We start from the raw sequence: 22,423 nt of genomic DNA on the forward strand, positions 1-22,423 counted from the left end.
TGGGCATCAAGCTCGATTATGCTTCAGTCTATCACCACAAACCAACGGCCAAGTTGAGTGAGCAAACGGTCTTATAATGAGCGGCATTAAACCTAGATTAGTGTGTTCCTTAACAGAGTCTAACACGCATTGGGTAGAGGAGCTCGACTCCGTATTCTGGGGGCTGCGGACCACGCCGAATCGTAGTACCGGATATACACCCTTCTTTATGGTGTACGGCGCAGAGGCAGTCTTGCCCTGTGACATAATTCATGACTCACCTCAGGTGCGCATGTACGAAGAAAGAGAAGCCGAGCTCGATCGGCAGGACAGTTTGGACACCCTGGAGGAGGAGCGCGATGTACCCAAAGCCCGTTCCACATTTTATCAGCAACAGGCTCGCAGATACCAAAGCAGAGAAGTACGGGCCAAAACTTATAACGTTGGCGAACTAGTTCTACGCCTGCCGGATAAGAAAAAGAACAAGCTCGAGCCCAAATGGGAAGGTCCCTTTATTATTGACCAAGTTCTGACCGGTGGAGCGTACCGACTGCGGGATGCATCGACTAGTCGACTCGAGCCGAACCCATGGAACGCGGCCAGGCTTCAAAGATTCTACGCCTAGCGCCGGACTCTATGTTCATCCCCTCTCTCTGTCCATTTTTTGCATATACATTATTTGTCTTGTTTTTCTTTCTTCCTTTCTTTTATTCTTTCTCTAGGCCTTCAAGGGACAACTTGTGTCTCGCTTGCACATTATAGATGCGCTAGCCGCGCTCATTATACCTGGGGGCTTCTTTCACAGAAGCTTAATTATTTATCTGGGCCTCAGGCCCCGCACATGTGTTATGCTTCCGCATGTACCTTTTTCGCCATTATATGCATCGATATGACTTAAGTTTTGGCCAAGCTGGGTTGCCTGGCTCTTGTATTTATGCCCTACGTTCCCGTTAATTCAGCTAGGGCATAAGGGGAGCACCTCTGCGATTGTTACTGCCGGGTCAGCCGGATGTGTACCTCAGACTGGGTGAAGCCGAAAGCTAGCGTTCTTAAGGGAATATTCGGTCGGTGAACAAAAGATGATTTTTATTTATTGTCCATATCTGCCCCCAAATGTTTTTCCTGCGTTTCCTGTCGCAGTCCGGACATGCACTTTAGGGCATCCTTACCCAGGGAAAGGAACCCTTAACGAAACTATTCTCCCTGGAAGATGTTTCTTACTACTCATGTAATATAACATAACTAGTTGGGCACTTGTCTGTTCAAGCACTAATGACCCCTACGCCTGGTCTCCACGCATACCCCGGTTCTTATATAACTGAGCGGGTATTCGAATACACTCTGAACTATCGGGTCCCGAGGTTGAAGCGAAAAGGTCCGCCAAGACAAATGATCTACAATCCGGCTAGAAGGCATTATACATGTCATTTTAATTACATAGTCATGCAGACTGACTAAATTCCTCTTCTATACCATCCAACAGGCGGTCTAGCCTACAATCCTGTTGAGAATACTTTGCGGCTAATTCTAATTGCCCATAAACTAAGCTAACGGGGATCTCTTTTTCGTCGGGCCCCACAGGTCCAACCTTGGCCATGTGATTTGGGTCAGCCTTGGTATACCGCATCTTCACCATGGCCCAGGCTTCTCTGGCACCTTGTCGACAGGCCGATATCTTCCATAATCGGAAGCGTCGCCGTGCTCCCTTGAGCTTCTCCATAAGCTCTACAACGCCTTCTGGCAGGGAGGCGGATGGCCACAAGGCCTGGGCAACACCTTGCATCACCTACCGAACTTGTTCATGCAGATGTGAGAGCTTGGATAGAAGATCACCCGCAGACCCGGGCATTTCCTCCGCGGGATGACCCGTCAGCATACCTACAGACATAACGCTGTTAGTTGGCTTCTTCGTTGAACTCCTTTAAAAGGGTTCGTTCAAGCACTTACTGAAAATGCCGCGCCGAAGCCACTTATTCTCCTTCTCGGAGTCTGCAAGCTGGGCTCAAACATATTTTAGTTCCACGCTCAGCTTGATATTGACGTCTTGGAGATTGTTTTTATCCCGCCTAACCTCTGTCAGCACGCGTTTGCCAGCCTCTAGCTGTCGCATGACATGCTGGTCCGCCGGAGTTTCTCTGGATTCATCTGCAACATCTATTGTTAGATCTGCAGTCACGCCGCACACTATATGGTAACCATCATTCTTTAAAGTAAATGTTACCAGCGGGTGACTTTTTCGGTTCCTGCAATGCGGCAACAGCGGCCCGCAGTTGGGTCTTGCATTCCTCTAGCTCCTGTGACAGCCTAGTATTCTTCTCTGTAAGAACCTACACAATAAAGATGATCCTTAAATCAGTTCTGCTAACTATTTCAAGTCTCAGGGGCTACTAATACATATAAATCGTCAAATTTACTTACCCGTACATCCTCTACATACTGATCCGTGGCTCTGGCTAGACCATCTTGAGCAGCTCGGAGGTATGCCTCTCCAGAATTAAAGGCATCAAATGCCTCTGGTGAGAAACAAGCGTCACGGAGTACGGCCCGGCGGCGCCTATGATTCATGGCGCTTTCCACTTCTGAGTTTGTAGCGGATAATATATCTGCATCCTCTGTAGGGGGATTATCCGGCGCCCGCCCCATATCGGCTTCCGCCTCTATGTCCTGTCTTGGCGCCCGACTGGTGGAAGCGTGATTAGTAACATCGCCGGACATATTCCGGCGAGCGTTTTTTCTGTTAAAGAAACACGGGCGTCATTACATTTCGAGAAAGACGACAACCACGGAGCGGGGTTTTTGTTATACCTTTGCGCCGGTGTCTCCGTCCTGACCGCCTTCCTTTTTGGCCTACCCGGCCTCGGTGCCTCTTGTTGGCGAGTTTCTGCGGGTTCGGCAGGGCATCCCGAATGCCTTCCCTATAAAATTCCATATGTATATGGTGGGTGAAGTGTCTAAAAGGGGATCCTAGTTTTTGGAGTTGGGATTTTTGGTTTTTCTTACGTGCGATGCAGGGAGCAGTCCGGGATAGTCGGCCGTGATGGCCACCATGGCATCATCGCAGCTTAACTGATAGAACTGCCGGTCTATCAGCTCCACGAATATAACCGGATCTTCTTCAAGTCCGGAGTCAAGGGCCCGGTCAGGGTCCTCTGGTTGTGGAGAAGGGATGCTAACCTCCTTTATGGCTTTTCGTAGTTCCTACCGCAAAGTGGCAAGGTGAATACTTACGACAAAGAATGCGGGAAAAATGGGAGTAAGGAGATATAACTTACCCAGCTTGGAGGATTGTACATGGAGAATCCATCCCGTAGCTTGATGCGGGTGAACTCCTCTTCCTCTCCCTTGAACAATTCGGACAGAACTTTCGCTAAAGCGGCAGCATTGTCTGGGCCCTTACGCCCGCAGTGGGTGGCATCATCCGCCCTGTTAAAACACCACAAGGGGTGCCCACGATATTGAAGTGGTTGCACTCCCCGCATTATGCAAATCGACATAACTTTGATTACTATTAATCCTGTTTGAGCCAGTGCTTTAATCCGGTTCATCAGATAGAGGACTTCTCCATTGTCTTCCACCTGGGGGCTCCGTGGGTGCCAACTTCGGCGTTTCTTCATAGGAGCATTGTTGAACTCAGGAAGACCCCGCCGAACAGGGTCCGGAAGGGGAACGTCCTCCATATAAAACCATTTTGAAGGCCAGTCTTCGGACGACTTCTTCGGGGTACCGGACAGGTATCCGGTACCGGCGATGCGCCATATTTTGGCTCCACCCACTTGATAAAGTGACCCCCTCTATGTGCGAGGGACGAGGCAAAATAGCCTTTTCCACAGCTCGAAGTGAGCCTCGCAGCCCAGGAACAACTCGCAGAGAGCAACATAGCCGGCGATATGTAGAATGGAGGCAGGGGTGAAATTGTGTAATTGGAGGTTGTAGAACTCCAGGAGCCCACGGAGGAACGGATGAATTGGAAATCCGAGTCCCCTTAATAAATAGGGAACAAGGCAGACCCATTCCCCCATAGAGGGACAGGGAAAGCTCTTCGCTTGCTCCCCGCCATTGTAGGTGGCAAGCCCGGCTCGAACGGGCACCATATACGCCGGAGGGAGAAATCCCTTAGTCTGCAGTTCGACTAATCGACTGTGCGGGACTGAACACCTCTCTGAATCACCGGGCTTAGGGCTACGGGGGCGGGAGGAGGAGTTGCGGAGGTCGGCCATGCTAGAATGGATCTTTCTGAAACGCGCTCTGATGGATTCTCGCTGGGGGAGGATGGTATGGATTGGATCTAAGGATCCCCATACCTTTAATAGACAATTTATTTATCTGGCTAGGGGGCGAATGTAAAAACGCCCTGGCGCCTCGTATTCATTCGACGCGTGGGAGATAGCCCTTATTGGGCACAGAAGCCAAGAGGTCCAAACATTTATGGGACCAGACACTGCTTTACAAACGTTCGAAAGTTGGAGAAGAACCCGCCTTGCAATGCCAAACACAACACTGCGCGCCGGACTCATCGTCATTGAAGCCTGGTTCGGGGGCTGCTGAGAGAGTCCTGGATTATGGGGTATCCGGACAGCCGGATTATATCCTTTGGCCGGACTGTTGGACTATGAAGATACAAGATTGAAGACTTTGTCTCGTGTCCGGATGGGACTCTACTTGGCGTGGAAGGCAAGCTAGGCAATACGGATATGTATATCTCCTCCTTTGTAACCGACCTTGTGTAACCCTAGCCCCCTCTGGTGTCTATATAAACCGGAGGGTTTTAGTTCGTAGGACAACATATAATCATACCATTGGCTAGCTTCTAGGGTTTAGCCTTTCCGATCTCGTGGTAGATCAACTCTTGTAATACTCATATCATCAAGAATAAATCAAGCAGGACATAGGGTTTTACCTCCATCAAGAGGGCCCGAACCTGGGTAAAACATGGTGTCTCCTGCCTCCTGTTACCATCCTCCTTAGACGCATAGTTCGGGACCCCCTACCCGAGATCCGCCGGTTTTGACACCGACACCCACCAAGCCAAGCCATCCTTGGAATGCACCCTCCCCGTGAGAGCGTGAGTGTCCACGGCAATGTTATCAATGTTCAACATGGTCAAGTCCCACCCTAGAAGAATACCCCCACGGGTCTCTAACGTCGGCACGTAAGCAAAGCCATCAAAAGATGGCCCCAAACTTTGCATAACTATATATGGGTCAATTACATCAAGCTTCGTCTCTTGTAGACACATAATGTTAACCTTAGCCTCTACCACAAACTCCCTCACCGTGTTCCTCTTGGCAGGGTTATTTAGCCCCGAACGTTCCAACAAAGTACCTTAGGGTTCCAATCCATAGATACTCGTTAGACACCCACCCAACTCCTGCGCCCACAAGGTACTCATGCCGCTCCCATCACTACCGAAGACCCGGCAGCCATGTCTCTCACCGGTGGCACCTCCTTCCCAAAAAATGCAGCAATGACCCGGATGTGCTGCTCCCTTAATGGCAAGTCGAAGATCTCAGCCAACTCGACAATGTTATCCTCATCTCCATCCAAATCCTCCGGAACTATGCCAAGCGCCCGCATGAGCACGTTCTCCGCATGTGTCGCCTTACACTATTTGCTCGCCGGAGCCCTCTTGGAGCCCCTGGTCGTGCAACGAGGAGTGAAAGGCTCAGCCTCCGGCCTGACCAACGATTGCACCTCCATTAGAAGACGGGGGGGGGGGCCAACTTGCGCACTAATGCGTTGCAGAACCACTTGAGTTTGCCAAAAGCCACCGCCTCCTGAGGTGTCATCCCAGTCGTGCATGCCTGAATCTGATTTTGCATGGCCAAACCATCGTGTCGATCCGCCTCAAACGCCCTGCCTCCTTGAGAGGCCGCCACTTGTCCCAGTTCCAACTCCCGCTCCTCGCTTGCCGGGATTTGGTCCGCAATCATTGGCAAGATACGATCCGCAAACATTAGCTGAAACCTGCCGAGAATCAGGCGACCGGGCCATCCCAACATGCAGCGCGCCATCCGAGGAGGGACCCGGCAGCTCAATCAGCACACCAGTCGAGAGCCGCTCCAGCCCCACCGAATCATGCGTACTCGCCTCGTGGCCCACAACCGCCAACCCATGTCCCTCCATGAACTGGTCGGGGCCAGACGCATCACGCGCAATCCCATGCACAGCCATGTCCTGCACCACCACCAGCTGTCGGTCCAGCATCTCAGCATCCGAAGCCAGCTCAGCAATCCGCTCCTGTCGCGCGACCTCGGGATTGACCTCCATGGGTCCCACCAATATCGGGATCGAACTCTTGTCCAATCCACCATCCCCACCTCCGACATCCCTGTCCTGCCCAATGCCCAAAGTGACTGCCTCCTCCTCCCTCTACATCGTGGCTATTGTCACGACTTGCTGCGTCGCACCATGTGCGACAAGGGCCCCACCTGGATGCCCCACCATCACCGCGCAGCTGGAGGCCAGAACAAGATTTGAATTTTGAGTCTGTAGCCGTTCCGAGTCTTCCACCTGCCGCTCCACGTCACCTAGCCGGTCAAAAGCTGAGTGACGGGTCGTCTCCCTATCTTGAACAGGCACCCCGGGCCCACGGCTCTCAACCCGAAGCAGTGGGACCATCGAGGGAATCCTCCAATCCCCATCCGCACCAACTCCGACCAACTCGCCGACGAGCTGTCTACCCACCGGCGCGCCGCCTCCACCGCCCGCAATGCCACCTCTCTGATCACGAACTCCAAACTGCAAACTGAGCCTGCGAGTGGTTGGTCCAGCACCCATGTCCGGCGAAGACTCCGGCAGTCCACTCTGCCCACTATCTGACGAGGCTACCTGGAACCAAGGATCCTCCCCTTCCGAGAATGTCATCACCGTGTCCAGATGAATGAGAACTTTATGCTGCAGCGTCTTCGGCTCGAAGATCTCCCTCTGCTCCGCCGGCTTCGGCACAGGAAGCCACCGGCGAGATGGAATCTGTTCCGGCTCCGCCGTCCATGCCGTGAGCTTGAACGACGACATGTCCGCCCACGACGAGGTCTCTGGCGCCAACGCCTCGATGATGGATGACCTGCCCAGCAGGCTTTCCACCACATCCAACTCCCAAGCGTGGGGTGGGATGCCCTCCAGCTCCAAACCCACCTTGAATTTCATGGCGGCAAATACTGCTTGCGACTGTCTGATCCACTTCCTGAAAGACAGCCGATGCCCCTGGAACTCAAGCACCGGCCGGAGCCCCATCCTGTTCCTGTCTTCCCTCCTTGCAAAGACCATGAGGAAGTCCTTCGGCCTGAACCGATGAACCGATACCCTGTCCGGCGGGATGCCCATCCTGGACTGCAACGCGTCCAGCACCCACATCGGCGAAATCTCCTCCCTGTCACCACTCACGTACACCACCATGGCATGTTGAAGTCTCCCCTCCAGCTCATCCATCCCACGGGTCTTCATGACCGTGCAACGCTCACCCGGTCCAATCTCCATATCCGAGTCCAGTTGCAGGCACAGCAGAGCAAGGCGGGGCCACGCTAGGACCGTCAGTGCAGGGCGCGACGAAGGAAGGGGCGGGGCGGGGGCGTAGGCAGGCGCCTCGGCGGCGCCTCTCCACCCACCGCACGAAGCCCCAATGTCACACCCACCATACCAGACCAACGCGCGACCTTGGTCGCAGCCTCCCGCCGGAGCTCCTCCACCGGGGAAGGGCTGCGCGGCCGCTTGCACTGCGACGCAATGTGCCCCGACAAGCCACACCGGAGGCAGATCACATCGTTGGTGCAGTCCTTCAGGAAATGCCCTTTCGCCAAACAACGGAAGCACTTGTCCCGCATCTCCTGCGAGACCTCCTTGCGAGGCGGCGACTGGCTGCGCATGGCTGGAGCCATCCGGCCCTCCTCATGGCGGCGCCGCCACATGGTCTTCTTGGATGCAGGGGCCTCCTGCCACCGCGAGATCTGAGGCGACGAGCGCACCCCAGCGTCAGCCGCGGCCGGAGCCACCACCGCCACCGACCCCTCAGAGGCAGACGAGAGCCCCAGACCAGAAACCACCGGCCGCTCACCATGGAAGGTAGAGGTGACCGACCTCGGACTCTCCGCCATGGCACGGCGGGGACGGGAACAAGCGAAGGGAGGAGGGGGGAAGGAGAGAGCCGACCGCCGGCAACGAGCGGGACCCAAAGGTGGACGCCGCAGCCGGAAAGGCACACGACAGGGAAGTGGACGCCGGCATCGGAGTGACGCACGGCGGGGACACGCTCACGCTCTCGCACGTTAGAATGCCCCCTAGATGTATTCCACGGTGTTATCACCCTCCCATTATCGCCCCTTCTTTTGGAATCATTTAAGACAGTTCCGCGTCTGGTGCAAAGGGGTAAAGTTACGTGGGTTCTCCTCGTCAAAACCCGGAACACCGGGATTTCTTGGCAATGGGACCTCTTACTCGTACAAGGAAAAGATGATGGTATTTTCTTTTCTGGTTCATTTATTTGCACGTACTAAGCCAATGTAGAGTCGGCATCAAGTAGCTAGTTTGATCTTAGGAACAATAGGTAGGAGTTGGACGTATCAAGCTAGCACCGTTGTGGGTAGGAGGACCAACAAAAAAACAGAAAGGAACGGGATAGGACGAAGAGCAAAGGTGACAGACCGCGTGAACAGAAAGAAATGTACACTCGGCGGCCAAGGAACGCACCGCGAAGTTTCCAAGTGCTGGTCGAGGTACTACGTACTTCGTTTGCGTTTAACTGCATCTCAAAAACAACCAGGCAGAGGTGACCCACCCCACACGGCCCTTACGTATTCGTTCAGTTTCAGGCTTCCAGCTCTTCCTGCTCCGCTCTTGGCGATCACCTCTCCATCTCATCTTCCACAAGCCAGAGCACACACAAGCAGCAAGCGAGAGCCCAGGCACAGGCAGGGGATCGATGAAGCGCATCGTGGGGAGCCCCGGGACATGGAGCGGCATGGCGCTGCGTCTGTCGCAGTGCGTCTTCGCCGCCGCGTCCTCCTCGGCCATGGCCTCCGCCTTCGGCTCCTCCGACTACAGCGCCTACTTGTACTCCCTCCCACTACCACTCCACTAATTCCACTCTCCCGCGATGATGATACTTCTTTCTTCTAATCCTTTCTCGAGTAACAAGTAGCAGCAAGTTGATGATATCATCGAGGCTATGAACTGCACGTGAAGTCTTAAATTTCTTGACCACTCTTCAAAATTCAGCTGCCTGACATCATCTAACCAGTGTATCATGGTCTCCCTTTTTTTCAGCTACCTGGATACCGCGTTGACCCTGCAGTTTCTGTGGAGCATGGGCTTTGCTTGCGTGGACATCTTTGCTCTGAGGAACAAGAAGGATCTTCACACCGCCCCGGAACTCATATTGATCTTTCTTATCGGCGACTGGGTAAGCCCTTTCACTTTGGGTGAAATCGGTCTTCTGAGTCGACCAGTTGTTGGAATCTTGGGCTAGGAGAGATCTAACCCGACGATCACGTCGGCCGCGAATGCGTTGCAGGTCCTGGCGGTTCTCATGTTCTCGGGAGCCTGCGCCGCGGCCAGCGTGACGATCTTCTTCCGGATGGATGTGAGGTTCTGCGCGGAGTACCGGCGGCTGCCCTGCGCCCAGTTCGAGCTTTCGGTCGCCCTCGCGTTCATCGCGTGGTTGCTGCAAGCCGCCTCTTCTTTCTCCGGGTTCTGGCTTCTCATCTCCTTCTTCTAGTGATCTCAGTATCTCACTACGCGCTTAGAATCACCGTCGCGTCCTGCTAATCAGTTGCGAGTGCTCGGGACACGCTTCACCACTTGGTAGTTGGTACATAGATTGTCTGTTTGATAGTGCTCATCTTTGTTTTTGGAGCTGGTTATCAGCGCCTTAGTTCTGGTAAAACTATTCTGTTAATGGAACAAAATTCCTATATTTTGACGTGGAATGGATGGAGTAATTATTGTGGCTACGAGGTACAGATAGCCTCCACGGTGCAAGAAGCTAAGCAGGCAGTCCATTATCCCGGCAAGAAGCCAACCTTGTCATCCATCATCGAACAACATCGCACCATGCATACATCACTGACAAGTTTGTCTAAAAAATACATCACTGACAATAATTTTAGACTGTGTATTGTTACTACTGGAGATAAAGTATGTGATAATAGCAGAGAACCAGAGACCAACGTGGACCGTGAGTAGTGCTGAGAGTTACGTCGGCGGTCACTCGGTTGTGGCGGCGGCGGCCTTGTCGAGGGTGTTGGCGATGTCGATGACGAATCGATACCTGACGTCGGCCTTGGCAAGGCGCTCCATGGCCGTGTTCACGTACTCCGCGCCGATCACCTCGATGTCTGCCGTCACGCCGTGCTTCGCCGCGAGGTCCAGCATCTCCTGGGTGTCCCTCATGCCGCCGATGCAGCTCCCCGCCAGGGTCTTGTTCCCTGCAAATTCAGCCACACGCACAATATGTGTATCAGTTAAGCACAAAATGCCTGTGGACTGCGAGATCGGAGAGGATGTCTAGGCTTGTGAGATCCGAGAACTTACTGGCAACCAGAGCAAAGGGAGGGACCTCGATAGGCTTCTCCGGGAGGCCGACCATGATCATCTTGCCGTTGGGCTTGAGTAGCCCGAAGAGAGGGGCCATGGGCACGTTTGCAGACACCGTGTTTATGATGCCATCCATGGTGCTCATAGTAGCCTGCAAACACAGCACAAATTAAGCAGACATGGACTCCTGTTTTCTTCTCCACCGGAGAAACAACCATCTAGGGTCTTTGATGATCAGAGTCGGGCACGTCGGCATACCTTCATCTCGTCGGCGTCCTTGCTGACAACGAACGCGTCGGCGCCTAGCTTCTCGAGGGCCTCCTGCTTCTTCCCCGGCGACGAGCTGATCACGGTCACCTTCATCCCGAAGGCCTTGCCGAACTTGACGGCGACGTGGCCCAGCCCGCCCAGTCCAAGCACGCCGAGGTGCATCCCAGGGGCGTTCAGCCCGTGGTACTTCATGGGGCTGTACACGGTGATGCCGGCGCACAGCAGGGGCGCGCCCTTGTCCAGCGGCATGGCGTCTGGAAACCGGACCACGAAGCGCTCGTGCACCACTACCATGCTGGAGTAGCCACCGTGGGTGCGGGTGCCGTCACGGTCGACCGAGTTGTAGGTGAAAATCATGCCCGGGCAGTGATTCTCGAAGCCCTTGTCGCAGCTCTCGCAGGACTGGCACGAGTTCACCATGCACCCGACGCCGACACGGTCGCCTGCCTTGAACTTGGTCACGTTCTTGCCGACCTCGGTGACCTCGCCGGCGATCTCGTGCCCGGGAATCATGGGGTACTTGGCGTTCTTCCAGTCGTTCTTGATGCTGTGCAGGTCAGAGTGGCAGATCCCGCAGTACAGAATCTTTATCACGACATCGTCATCTCCGGTGCTCCTGAAGATGGATTAGGGAAACATGAAGCGTCATGAAAAGAAACGCTATTAGATGCGAGTGTGTAGATCAGGCTAATAGTCTTAGTAGTAAATCATGGGTTCGTCTATCAACTCAATTCAGTGGTCACTTGAGCAATTAGTCTAGCCTGTCAGTCATACATTCAAACGATCAATTTGGTTTTGATGGGTTTTTTTTAATGAACAAACTGCTTAATTTTATCATTCAGACAAGTAATTTTACTCGTTAGAGTAAATCACATGATTCAGCTAGTAACTCTTCAGGAAAAAAGCGATTTTAGAAAATAATTTGCAAAGCAAATTCTAGAACTTCAAATCCTAAGACCAATCATCAACAAACTTATACAGCTCGTAGCACACTGGCGTGGCTATGATAACGACATAAAACTGCTAGCGCCAACTACGAACTGCACCAATCTTAGATTTCTAACTGCAAAGTACAGCTCCATAATGAGCATGGTTTGACCAGATGTAGGCACCATTTGTTTATATAGTAGTGGATCATATGGGTTCGTCTATCAACTCAACTCAGTGGTCACTCGAACAATTAGTCTAGCCTGTCAGTCATACATCCAAACGACCAATTTTAGTTTTGAGTAAATCACATGATTCAGCCAATAACTCTTCAGGAAAATAGCGATTTTAGAAAATAATTTGCAAAGCAAATTCTAGGACTTCAAATCCTAATTAAGACCAACCATCAACAAACTTATACAGCTCGTAGCACACTGGCGTGGCTATGATAACGACATAAAACTGCTAGCACCATCTACGAATTACACGAATCTTAGATTCCAACTGCAAACTAGACCTCCATAATGGGCATGGTTTGCCAGATGTTAACACCATTAGTTTATATAGATAAACAAATAAAAATAATATATCAAATGATTTCTTGTGACAAACTTGTGGTGGTACCGTTTGCACCAAATCAAACTAAAACAAACTATACAGTAGTACAGTATCCGCTATTCGTGACAGATGTAAGAACATAAATTGTAGTTCATTCTCTAGCAATATCTCCAAATAAGCTGTAATAAAAAAAAGATCAGAGTCGCCACAACCTCCTTGCCGGCCAGTCAAAGCATGCCAATTCCTACGAATCAATGCAGTCACTGAAACAGGTGTGCCGTTGGGGTATGCCCACATGAGCGACTCGATTCATGCCACACAAACACGCGCACACACAAGTAATGAGTACTCATGTACTCGTTTTTTTTTTGTTCCGAGATTCCTGTACTCGCTAACAGTGACAAATAACCGAGAGTGACACATGTATGTGCCTTTTACAACCAAGAGTGGCGTCGCATCAAGATTCCGAAAGGAAAACGACCCGCGGCAATCCCATGGTTGTACTGGACACACGATATTTCGTTGTACTGGACACATAATAATTCGTACAGATTTTATTTCCATGGATATGCTTGGTCGGAGTATGCCACTGATCTTTCACGACACCCCTCTATTTAGGCCCCCTTTGCAAAGGCCGAATTTCACAAACAAATAAAAATCACGGAAAGCAACCCAATAGCCACCATTAACCTACTAGGGAAACAAACTGACATGCCACAGAGACTATTTTGAGAATTTGCATCGGGACAAATGAGAATTACGAGATAAATCACTTGTGCGAGGCCGCGCAAATTCGCTAAAATCGTAGGGAGGTCGCCATCGGAATACTGGGAGGGTCGCTCTAAGACGAAATCTCGCTAATAACTTCCGAGATCAACATCCAATAAACCTTAACCTTCGTGAGCTACACGACAATTTAAGGAGAATAAATTATTCCACGGAACCATGCATCGATCTCACGTACGTACTCTACAGCAAAGGGTTGTCGTGCGGAAAAACAAGCGAACACCAAGCGGATCGGACGGCGCACAGCGTTGCAACAACCGCCGCGTCCGGATCAGAGCCGTCCGAACCCCCGGCCACGCATATTCGCGCGACGGCGGCGCAGGCGGACATGGCTAGCCGCCTGACGCCGGGCTAGATGCGCGTGCTAGCGGCACCGGAACCCTACGTACGGGGCGGGGAGGGGCGGGGCGATCGAGAGCGGGCTGCGTGCGTTACCTTCGGGTGATGGCGAGCGGGGAGAGGTGGCCGGAGGCGTCGAGCGCCGCCAGACCCACCGCCTTCTTCGTGTGCTGCTGGCTCTGCTCCGCCGCCGTCGCCGTGGGTGCCATCCTGACGCGAGGTTCCGCCGGAAATCTCTAGAGTAACTCCCCGGAGGTTTTGGTTTCTTTTTTGCCTTTCCTGTGTGTGAGGCGATTAGACGTTCGATGGCAGGCAGGCGACCCGGTGGGGAGGGAGGGGGGGCCTTTTATAGAAGGCCCGTAGGTCTGGACGTGCCCGAGTGGGCCATCGCCGCGCCGATCGGCCTCGGTCGCTCCAGCCCACTCGTGGCTCGTGGGTGCGGCTGGGTCTGGGTGTGAACAGTTTTGGCCGTCCCATCGGCCATCTGTGCGTGCCGACTCGAAGAGAAAAGCATCCCGTCCACCCACACACTTCGTGCGTTTTTTTTGAAGGGGTATCTCACGCTTCTTCCCTTCTCCAAGGATGAAAACGAAACGAAGATGGAAATCGTTTAAAATAAACCGGCTGATCAACGCGCTCCGTAAGTCGCCTTTAACGCTCGCCACGTGTCTGGTGAGCCCAACGAGTTGCTTATCCTTTCATTCCCTTATCTCTTTCCTGCACGCGTTGAGCTGCTCGTTTCTTCTCCTCGTTTTTCTTCTTCCTGCGGCACAACACAACCATGGCAGCGCCATCGGCACCAGTGCCGGCCCGCCACCACTCGCGTTTCTGCTATGCCTGCTCCTACACGCCGTGCTCTTCGCCGCTGCTGCAAACCGCCGTCGCCTCGCGTCGCTGCACCGCTGCTCCACTGCAGCTCCGGCGAAGCAGCCTGCGCCGTCGTCGTCGTGCGCTGCATCGCAACTTCCGCCATGGCCGCCGCGTGCTGCATCGCAGCATCCGCTGTCATCGTCGGCGCTGCAATGAAGCGCGGCCGGGGCTGCAATGGAGCGCCGCCGGGGTCGTTGGAGCTCCGTCGCGGCTGCATTGGAGCTTCGCCGACGGCTCAGTGCAGCGCCGCAGTGGCTCGATGCAACGTCGCTGGCGGCTCTCGAGGGAAGCTTTTGGTGTTGCATTGGAGTGCTCGCCGTCGGCTCCATTGCAGCTCCGTCGGAGTGCTCGCCAGCCGCTAGACGTAGCGTTTTGGTGTTGCTATGGAGCTCTGGTCATGGCGGCTCTCCGGTGCTACGGCGACATGCGGTGCTGTGAGATCGAAGCACGGGGGCTGGTTGAACGCGACGCGAGAGAGAAGGGTCAGCGACTCGGCGTGCGTTGATGTATCAAGGGTTGGAAAGAATGGATCGCACGGCTGGCGACACGACTGATTTCGCTAGGAAATAAGTCGGATGATTTGTAGTAGTCGCCTATGCGTGAGCGAAACCGAGAGTGTTCTTCTGCGGGTGAACAGTAAAATCGAAAGAAAATTCAAAAAATCTGAATTGTTTTCATGGTAACCTTTGAAAAATGTTTTCTAGCTTGAAAATTTTCGTCACGAAGTGACATCCGTGAAAGTCATGGCAAAAAGAAAAAGGAAATTAGTACTCCAAAATGCTTTCAGAAATAGTATTTAGTATCGATTTTTTTGGCACGACTTTTAGGAATGTTCATTCATGATAAAATTTTGCAAGCACATAGAACATTTGTCAAAGGCTACCACAAAAAATTGGAATTTTTAAAATTCTCCCCTAATTTCACTGTTCACCAGGAGCATTTGAGCTCTGGTGCAAATACAGAAATACTCCACGTCCGTGTGAAATCAATTTTTTTCTTCGAAACGGAGTCAAAATATTTGTATCGTCTATTAATTAAGAAGAGAATTGCCTAGTTAATTAACAAAAACCAAACGAAAATTAATACAAACTAACCACGTATGGACTACTCAGAGAGCATGCAAGCCCATAAGCGCACGATCAAGCCGACAACCGTGCCCTATACGCTACGACCACCAACCCCCACTGATGAGGACATGACTACCTTGGATACGACCAAAAATATTGCATACATGTATATTTGTGAGGTGATTTCTAATGCAAACTATGTAATAATTTATTTATGTCATCCAATACAAAAATACTTCACAAATTTTTTTGCCATGTCTAATTACAGGTGTATGGGACATTTGTACAATCCACGTATGAAGATAAGGGAAAAAGAGAAGTTTAGGTGATGTTCAAAAAGTCCTCTCACGTTACTTTTGGGCCAAGAGAAGATAGAGTCCAAGTCTCTGTAACATCCCAAATTTTCAATTTGGAATGTTATACATTAGATCATCATGCATATCAGATTTCATTTGCTTTTGGGTTTTTATCCTAGAAAATTCTAAGCAACTCAATGACCCACGGAGAGAGTTGGGGATTTCGTTATTTTCATATTTGAGTTTTCTTAAATTTTGAAAATAGGATCATTTGATTTTATTTGTTTTATCATCAATTATTTCTATTACAAAAATATGAGAGAGGGAATAAAATGACTTTCTTAAAAATATAGAAATATTGAGGATTTAATAATAAAATCAAATAAGTTTTATTTCGGAGTTTTTCGAAGTTTTTATTTGAATTTAGGAAAAATGGGCGTTTCTTAAAATTGCATTTAGGGCCCAAATAAATGTTCACTTTGTCAGGCTTGATTTTAGAAGCCCGGAAAAATTTATTTCGGGATTTTTGAAGTCTGTTTAGTATTTTTTTATTTGTTTTCCGAGCGTAATTATTTAAAAAAAACGCAACCGACTACGGGCCGTAACCGGCCAGGACTCCGCCTGGCCGGGGGCTTTATAAGCCGCGCCTCGGGCCCGAGCCAGCCCACCAGCCGCCGCCGCCCGAACCCTAACCCTAGCCGCGCCCTAGCCGCCGCCGCCAGCCGCCGACCCGCCGCCGCCGACGCTGCACGTCGCACGAGGTTCGCCGCACCTCGAAATCCGTGCTGTTTTAAAAAAACGATTGGTTTTCGTCGGTTTTATTTTCGGTTTAGGTTAATTAACGAAGTTCGTTCGTTAATCCTTCGTCGTTTTCTTTTCTCGGATTAAATCCGCGATTTTTCTGATCGTGATTCTTGATCCGATTTTCATTTTAGTTTAACTTTTCGCTCGTTTATCAGAATCAGGCGATTCAAGCGCCTGGAGTTTCGTCTCGAAACCCTGTATCCGAATAATCAACTTAAACAAGTTTTTGCAACTATAAAATTTGACTTAGATCTAGATTACTAGAATGAAGTTGTTTTCTTTCGCCGTTTGACTTTCTTTGCTTCGTTCGATTTGATTATTTTTGCCAACCGGAGTTCTTAAGTTGAACCTTCTGGTTAGATCTCTTATTTGAGTTTTACCCGTGCATTAGTGAGTACTTATTGTATGCTTGTTTGTTTGTCTGTGATAGAATACCCGGAGTGCGCCGCCTGTTACTTCGAATCGTTAGGTTTCTCGGATCATCAGCAAGGCAAGTAACACTTTGATCATACCTTTTCTACTACCCAGTTTTATTGCATTAGATCAATCCTCACACATTGCATGATTAGGATCTAATTAAATTGTGGGATGGGAAGTAGAGGAGGTAGTACCTATTACCTGTTTATTATCAAACCTTTGGGAGTTACTTCTACGTTTGCTTATTATGCCATGCTATGCTAGTAGACGTGGATTGGGTGAGTGATATCCATGACAGATGTGAGATTGATAATTAATGGTTTATCTAAGGTGGCAACTTAAACACACATCGGGGTGGATTGAGGCACCTGGGTATTTCAGGACTTGCCTGTTTTCTTTTGGACCGCCACCCAGGCTCAAAGGGATCATAAGACTATTCATACTAGAAACTTTCGTGTGCAGCCACACGCTATTATGGGCTCTAGCATAGTTGACTAAGTTGTGCGAACTCTTACAGTGGTAGACTAGCAGATGTAGGGGATGTAGGTGGTACGGTCTACCCGATCGTAAGGTGCTAGCGCTTCTGAAAGACTATGTGTCGGTCATCCGTTTTCTCAAACACCATGTAGTGCGAGAAAACAAACGGAGGCGATCGAGTCTTGTGGGGAAAAGTGCGCAAACCTCTGCAGAGTGTAACAAACTAATCATGGTTAGCCGTGTCCCCGGTTATGGACATCTTGAGTATCTAGTACTTGGATTATCATATGAATCTCATCATGTTACTTTAATTAATATTGTTGGGTTTTAATGATGTTACTTAATTGGGATTGAGAATGTTGTCAACCATTCTCAATGTTTAACAACTACCATTAGTTAAATAAAATTATTCCTTTGAAGTAGGGAAAAATTGGCTTTACGCAAAAACTGTAACCATAGAGCTTTCCACCAGCCAAATATGCATATAGTATAGCTGTTGCATTCCATTACTCTCTATGTGTTACCTTGCCAGCATATTCCATGTGCTGACCCGTTTTCGGGCTGCAATGTTAATGTTGCAGACTTTTTAGATGACGTTTAAGGAGTTTTAGGTCGTGGTTCTATACTCAGTGATGTCGTTGGAGTTGATGGACTCACTTATCTTCCAAGTCTTCCGCTATTATCGTTATTAGATGGCCTTAAGCCATATTTATTGTAATAAGTTCTCTTTTGAGACACTCGATGTAATAAGTGTGTGATTGTACTCTGCTATAAATCCTCCGAGTACTGTGTGGTGTCAGCATTACTGATCCAGGGATGACACCGGAGCACAGAGATCAGACTGTTTGAGGTCTGGTCGCTACAGAGATGGTATCAGAGCACACGCTGACTGTAGGACACGACCACTAAGCTAAAGACCTAGATCACTCTCTTCTCTTCTGACTCCTCATCTTTTCTACTTTTTAGGATGGCGGATGCAAGGAACAAGTTCACACAACCGGATGAAGATACACCCTTTGGACGTCACTTGAAGGAAGTCACTAGATACCTGAACGTAGGAGTACCAAGCTTCACGGGAACCTACAACGCCACTTTACCTGAAGAAGAGCGTTGGATGATTCAATTTCAAGTTCCAGGAAGGACGTTCATGCCAGTCACTGAGCCCATAGAGTTTTCTTTTGATGCACCAACTTGGAGTCTAGGAAAGAGTATGGCAGCTCACATCGCCATGGGACGCATTGGAGAAGTCTACCGCAAGGATCTTAAGGATACTATATATCAGATTTGTGGGCGCTGAGATGAACACTGGGAGATGATCAGCACCAGGAAAGATAGATCAATTGCAGCTTTTATCCAAGAGTTAAACCAGCACATTCGACGATAAGAGAATCAGATGTGCGCTGACATGATAGATCTGAAGAAGGCTAAGACTAGAATCAAGGAACTGGAGGAAGAACTCAAGACTACACGTGAAGATTATGAAGAGGAAATTGAAGTACTAGTGGATAAGAATGCCGACCTAACAATGAAGTTAGCGATATTTATGGGAGGCCCGACACCAGTAGATGAAGACGAAGAACCCAAGGAGATTAGCCCGGAAGACTACATCATCATCGACGGCACCGACTCGGAAGTAGATAGTAGCGATGATGACTATGTTGATGAAGCAGGAGCAGATATTATGGAGTCAACAACCGTAGAATATTTCTAGTAGACCACCTCATCAGTAGTAGTAGTCCACCATGTAAATATAGTAGTCCGAGCACTTTGCGATAGTTAGATTGATTGTATGCCTTTGTTTGTTTGAATGAAGTGAATTGTTTGCTTTTGCCTCATGTGCATATGGGTAGTGTTTTCTCTTTAGACCCCCTCTATTCTTATATCTCATCTTTTCTAAACCCTCAGATGCCTCCGAGACGTGACCCCGGATTTGCCTTTCCGCCGGAGCTCACTCAGTTGATCCAGCAGCAGAACACATTGATGCAGTTGCTAGTCCAGAATCAGAATCAGGGGAACAACAACAACTACCCACCACCACCACCACCACCTGTTGACCACTTAGCCCGTTTTCTTAGGCTAAATCCGCCGGTGTTTTCCAGTAGCACCGAGCCGATAGTAGCAGATGATTGGCTCCGCAAGACAGCTAGGGAGTTGACCACAACAGGATGCACAGATGCGGAGAAGGTGAAGTTTGCCGCACATCAGTTAGAAGGACCCGCTGCATCATGGTGGGAGAATTTTACAGCCACCTTCCCAGTCGACACTGTCACATGGGACCAGTTTCAGCAGGCTTTCCGTACTGCCCATGTTTCAGCAGGAGCTATGACCATGAAGAAGCGTGAGTTTCGTAACTTGCACCAAGGAGGACGGACAGTTGGCCAGTATGTGGAGGAGTTTAGTAAGCTAGCACGTTATTCCCCAGATGACGTTGCTACGGATGCAGCTAAGCAGGAGAAGTTCCTGGAAGGACTGAATGATGAGTTGAGCATGCAGTTGATGGTAGCAACCTTCAACAACTACCAGGAGTTGGTAGATCGTGCTCTTATGATTGAAGGGAAGCAGCAGCAAATTGAGAATCGCAAGAGGAAGTATGGATAAGGAAAGTATAATTCAGGAGCTCAGCAGAAGCCACGTTTTACCCCTAGACCGGGAGGACATTTTCAGCATACCCATGGAGTAGGTAGCTTGCACAATCACAATGGCACCAAGAATGGTAATGGCAATGGAGGAAGCAATGGCGAGAACCGCACCAACCCCTCAACCCCAGCCAAGAAGGACTTGAGCCAAGTCATTTGTTATAAGTGTTCGAAGCCAGGACATTATGCCAATGAATGTCCTAAAGGCCAAAACGGCAATGGGAGTTCTGGGAAGAAGCCGAACCCTTTCAACAGGGGACAGGTGAACCACGTTAGCGTGGAGGAGGTTGAAGCTCAGCCCGATGCAGTAATAGGTAAGTTTTTGGTTAAGTCGTTTACTGCACCCGTTCTTTTTGATACTGGTGCATCGCATTCATACATCTCAAGGGGATTTATGGATAAGTATAACCTACCAACCCAAGCCCTTAGGTCACCCATGTTAGTAACCTCGCCTGGAGCAGAGTATGTGGCTAGTCTATGGTGTGATCGGTTACCATCAAGGATTGGTAACTATGTTTTTCCCTCAGACCTAATAGTATTGGAATCGCAAGGATTGGATGTGATATTAGGCACGGATTGGTTATCAAAGTATGAAGGGAATATTGAATGTGCTAGTAAGTCAATTTTGCTTACCACACCAGAAGGGAGAAGGATCAAGTATGTATCCCGGCATGTGCCAAAGAGGACTCAAGTAAATTGCCTAACAGGAGTTGTGTAGGAGGAAGTACCAGTGGTAAAGGATTTTCCTGATGTATTTCCAGAGGAGTTGCCAGGCATGCCACCGGATAGAGATATTGAGTTCTTGATTGAGCTATTGCCAGGCATAGGGCCAATATCAAAGAGACCATATAGGATGCCAGCAAAGGATTTGGTGGAAATTAAGAATCAGATTAAAGAATTACTGGATAAGGGATATATTCGCCCAAGTTTTTCACCTTGGGGATCACCAGTACTACTAGTGGAGAAGAAGGATGGATCATTAAGGATGGTTGTTGATTATCGAGGAATGAATGAAGTAACGATCAAGAACAAGTACCCACTACCAATGATCAACAATCTGTTTGATCGATTGCAAGGAGCTAAGGTATTTTCCAAGATCGATCTGCGATCAGGATACCACCAGTTGAAGATTCGAGAACAGGATATTCCAAAGACAGCTTTTACCACCAGGTATGGGCTGTATGTGTTTACCGTTATGTCATTTGGTCTGACTAACGCGCCTGCCTATTTTATGAACATGATGAACAAAGTGTTTATGGAGTTTTTGGATAAGTTCGTCGTAGTGTTCATTGATGATATCCTAGTTTATTCGAAGAATGAAAAGGAGCATAAGGAGCATTTGCGTTTGGTACTTGGAAAGCTCAGAGAACACCAATTATATGCCAAGTTCAGCAAATATGAGTTTTGGTTGAAGGAAGTAGGATTCCTCGGACATGTTATATCAGGAGATGGTATAGCAGTAGATCCCGCTAAAGTTGAAACCGTGACCAAGTGGGAAGCCCCAACAACAGTTGGAGAGATCCGGAGTTTTCTTGGACTCGCAGGATACTACCGGAGATTTATTGAGAATTTCTCAAAGATTGTGAAGCCTATGACGGAGTTGTTGAAGAAAGATACCAAGTTCATATGGACTGAGTAGTGTGAGGCTAGTTTCCAGGAGTTGAAGAAATGCTTGGTTACCTCACTAGTGTTGATTTTGCCAGACAAGACCAAAGATTATGAGGTGTATTGTGACGCTTCACGTCGAGGACTTGGAGCAGTGCTTATGCAGGAAGGGAGAGTTGTTTCATATGCCTCAAGACAACTGAAGCCTCATGAGTTGAATTACGCTACGCATGATTTGGAGTTAGCAGCCGTAGTGCATGCTTTGAAAACATGGAGACATTTCCTCATTGGAAATCATTGTGAGGTGTACACGGATCATAAGAGTTTGAAGTACATTTTCACACAGAAGGAGTTAAATCTCAGACAAAGGAGATGGTTGGAGCTTATCAAGGATTATAATATGAAATTGCATTATCACACCGGAAAGGCTAATGTAGTAGCTGACGCATTAAGCCGTAAGAGCCATGTCAATACATTAATGACGGGAGAAATACCAAGGAAGTTAGCAGAAAATCTTCGTGAACTATGTTTGGAAATAGTCCCGAGAGGCTATGTAGCAGCGTTGGAGATTCAGTCAACTTTGATGGATAGAATTAGAGAAGCTCAGAAAGCTGACAAAGAGATTGCCGCTATAAAGGAGAAACTGAGCAAAGGAAAAGCTAAAGGATTTCGTGAGGATGAGCACGACACCCTATGGTTTGAAGACCGCGTTTATGTGCCCAAGGACCCGGAGATCAGGAAGTTGATACTGCAAGAGGCACACGATTCACTGTATTCAATTCACCCAGGAAACACCAAGATGTATTTGGATTTGAAGGATATTTTCTGGTGGACCGGTATGAAGAAGGATATAGCGGAGTATGTA

At 49.5% G+C, this 22,423-nt stretch overlaps 2 protein-coding genes across 2 annotated transcripts; one reads left to right on the forward strand and one right to left on the reverse strand.

The window, feature by feature from the left end:
* Positions 1-8,761: 8,761 nt before the first annotated feature.
* Positions 8,762-9,833, forward strand: LOC119329722 (CASP-like protein 5B3). Its single transcript, XM_037602798.1, has 3 exons — positions 8,762-9,024; positions 9,238-9,373; positions 9,485-9,833. The coding sequence occupies exons 1-3, from the start codon at positions 8,894-8,896 to the stop codon at positions 9,686-9,688; spliced, it is 471 nt and encodes a 156-aa protein (XP_037458695.1). The 5' UTR covers positions 8,762-8,893; the 3' UTR covers positions 9,689-9,833.
* A 120-nt stretch (positions 9,834-9,953) lies between these two features.
* On the reverse strand, positions 9,954-13,698 carry LOC119329721 (probable cinnamyl alcohol dehydrogenase 5). Its single transcript, XM_037602797.1, has 4 exons — positions 13,483-13,698; positions 10,765-11,392; positions 10,504-10,657; positions 9,954-10,397 (listed from the first exon to the last, which is right to left on the reverse strand). Exons 1-4 carry the CDS (start codon positions 13,593-13,595, stop codon positions 10,177-10,179), a joined length of 1,116 nt encoding a protein of 371 aa, XP_037458694.1. The 5' UTR covers positions 13,596-13,698; the 3' UTR covers positions 9,954-10,176.
* Positions 13,699-22,423: the final 8,725 nt, after the last annotated feature.

The sequence above is a fragment of the Triticum dicoccoides genome, chromosome 7A (assembly GCF_002162155.2).
Source record: "Triticum dicoccoides isolate Atlit2015 ecotype Zavitan chromosome 7A, WEW_v2.0, whole genome shotgun sequence".
In the NCBI taxonomy this organism is placed as follows: domain Eukaryota; kingdom Viridiplantae; phylum Streptophyta; class Magnoliopsida; order Poales; family Poaceae; genus Triticum; species Triticum dicoccoides.

What these genes read in the sequence shown, in the direction of transcription:
- LOC119329722 (XM_037602798.1), top strand. Translation starts at nt 8,894, where the DNA reads ATGAAGCGCATCGTGGGGAGCCCCGGGACATGGAGCGGCATGGCGCTG. An exon ending in TCCGACTACAGCGCCTACTT is followed by an intron (nt 9,025 to 9,237) that starts GTACTCCCTCCC and finishes CCTTTTTTTCAG; the next exon opens with CTACCTGGATACCGCGTTGA. An exon ending in TCTTTCTTATCGGCGACTGG is followed by an intron (nt 9,374 to 9,484) that starts GTAAGCCCTTTC and finishes AATGCGTTGCAG; the next exon opens with GTCCTGGCGGTTCTCATGTT.
- LOC119329721 (XM_037602797.1), bottom strand. Translation starts at nt 13,595, where the DNA reads ATGGCACCCACGGCGACGGCGGCGGAGCAGAGCCAGCAGCACACGAAG. An exon ending in CCGCTCGCCATCACCCGAAG is followed by an intron (nt 11,393 to 13,482) that starts GTAACGCACGCA and finishes ATCCATCTTCAG; the next exon opens with GAGCACCGGAGATGACGATG. An exon ending in AGGACGCCGACGAGATGAAG is followed by an intron (nt 10,658 to 10,764) that starts GTATGCCGACGT and finishes CTGTGTTTGCAG; the next exon opens with GCTACTATGAGCACCATGGA.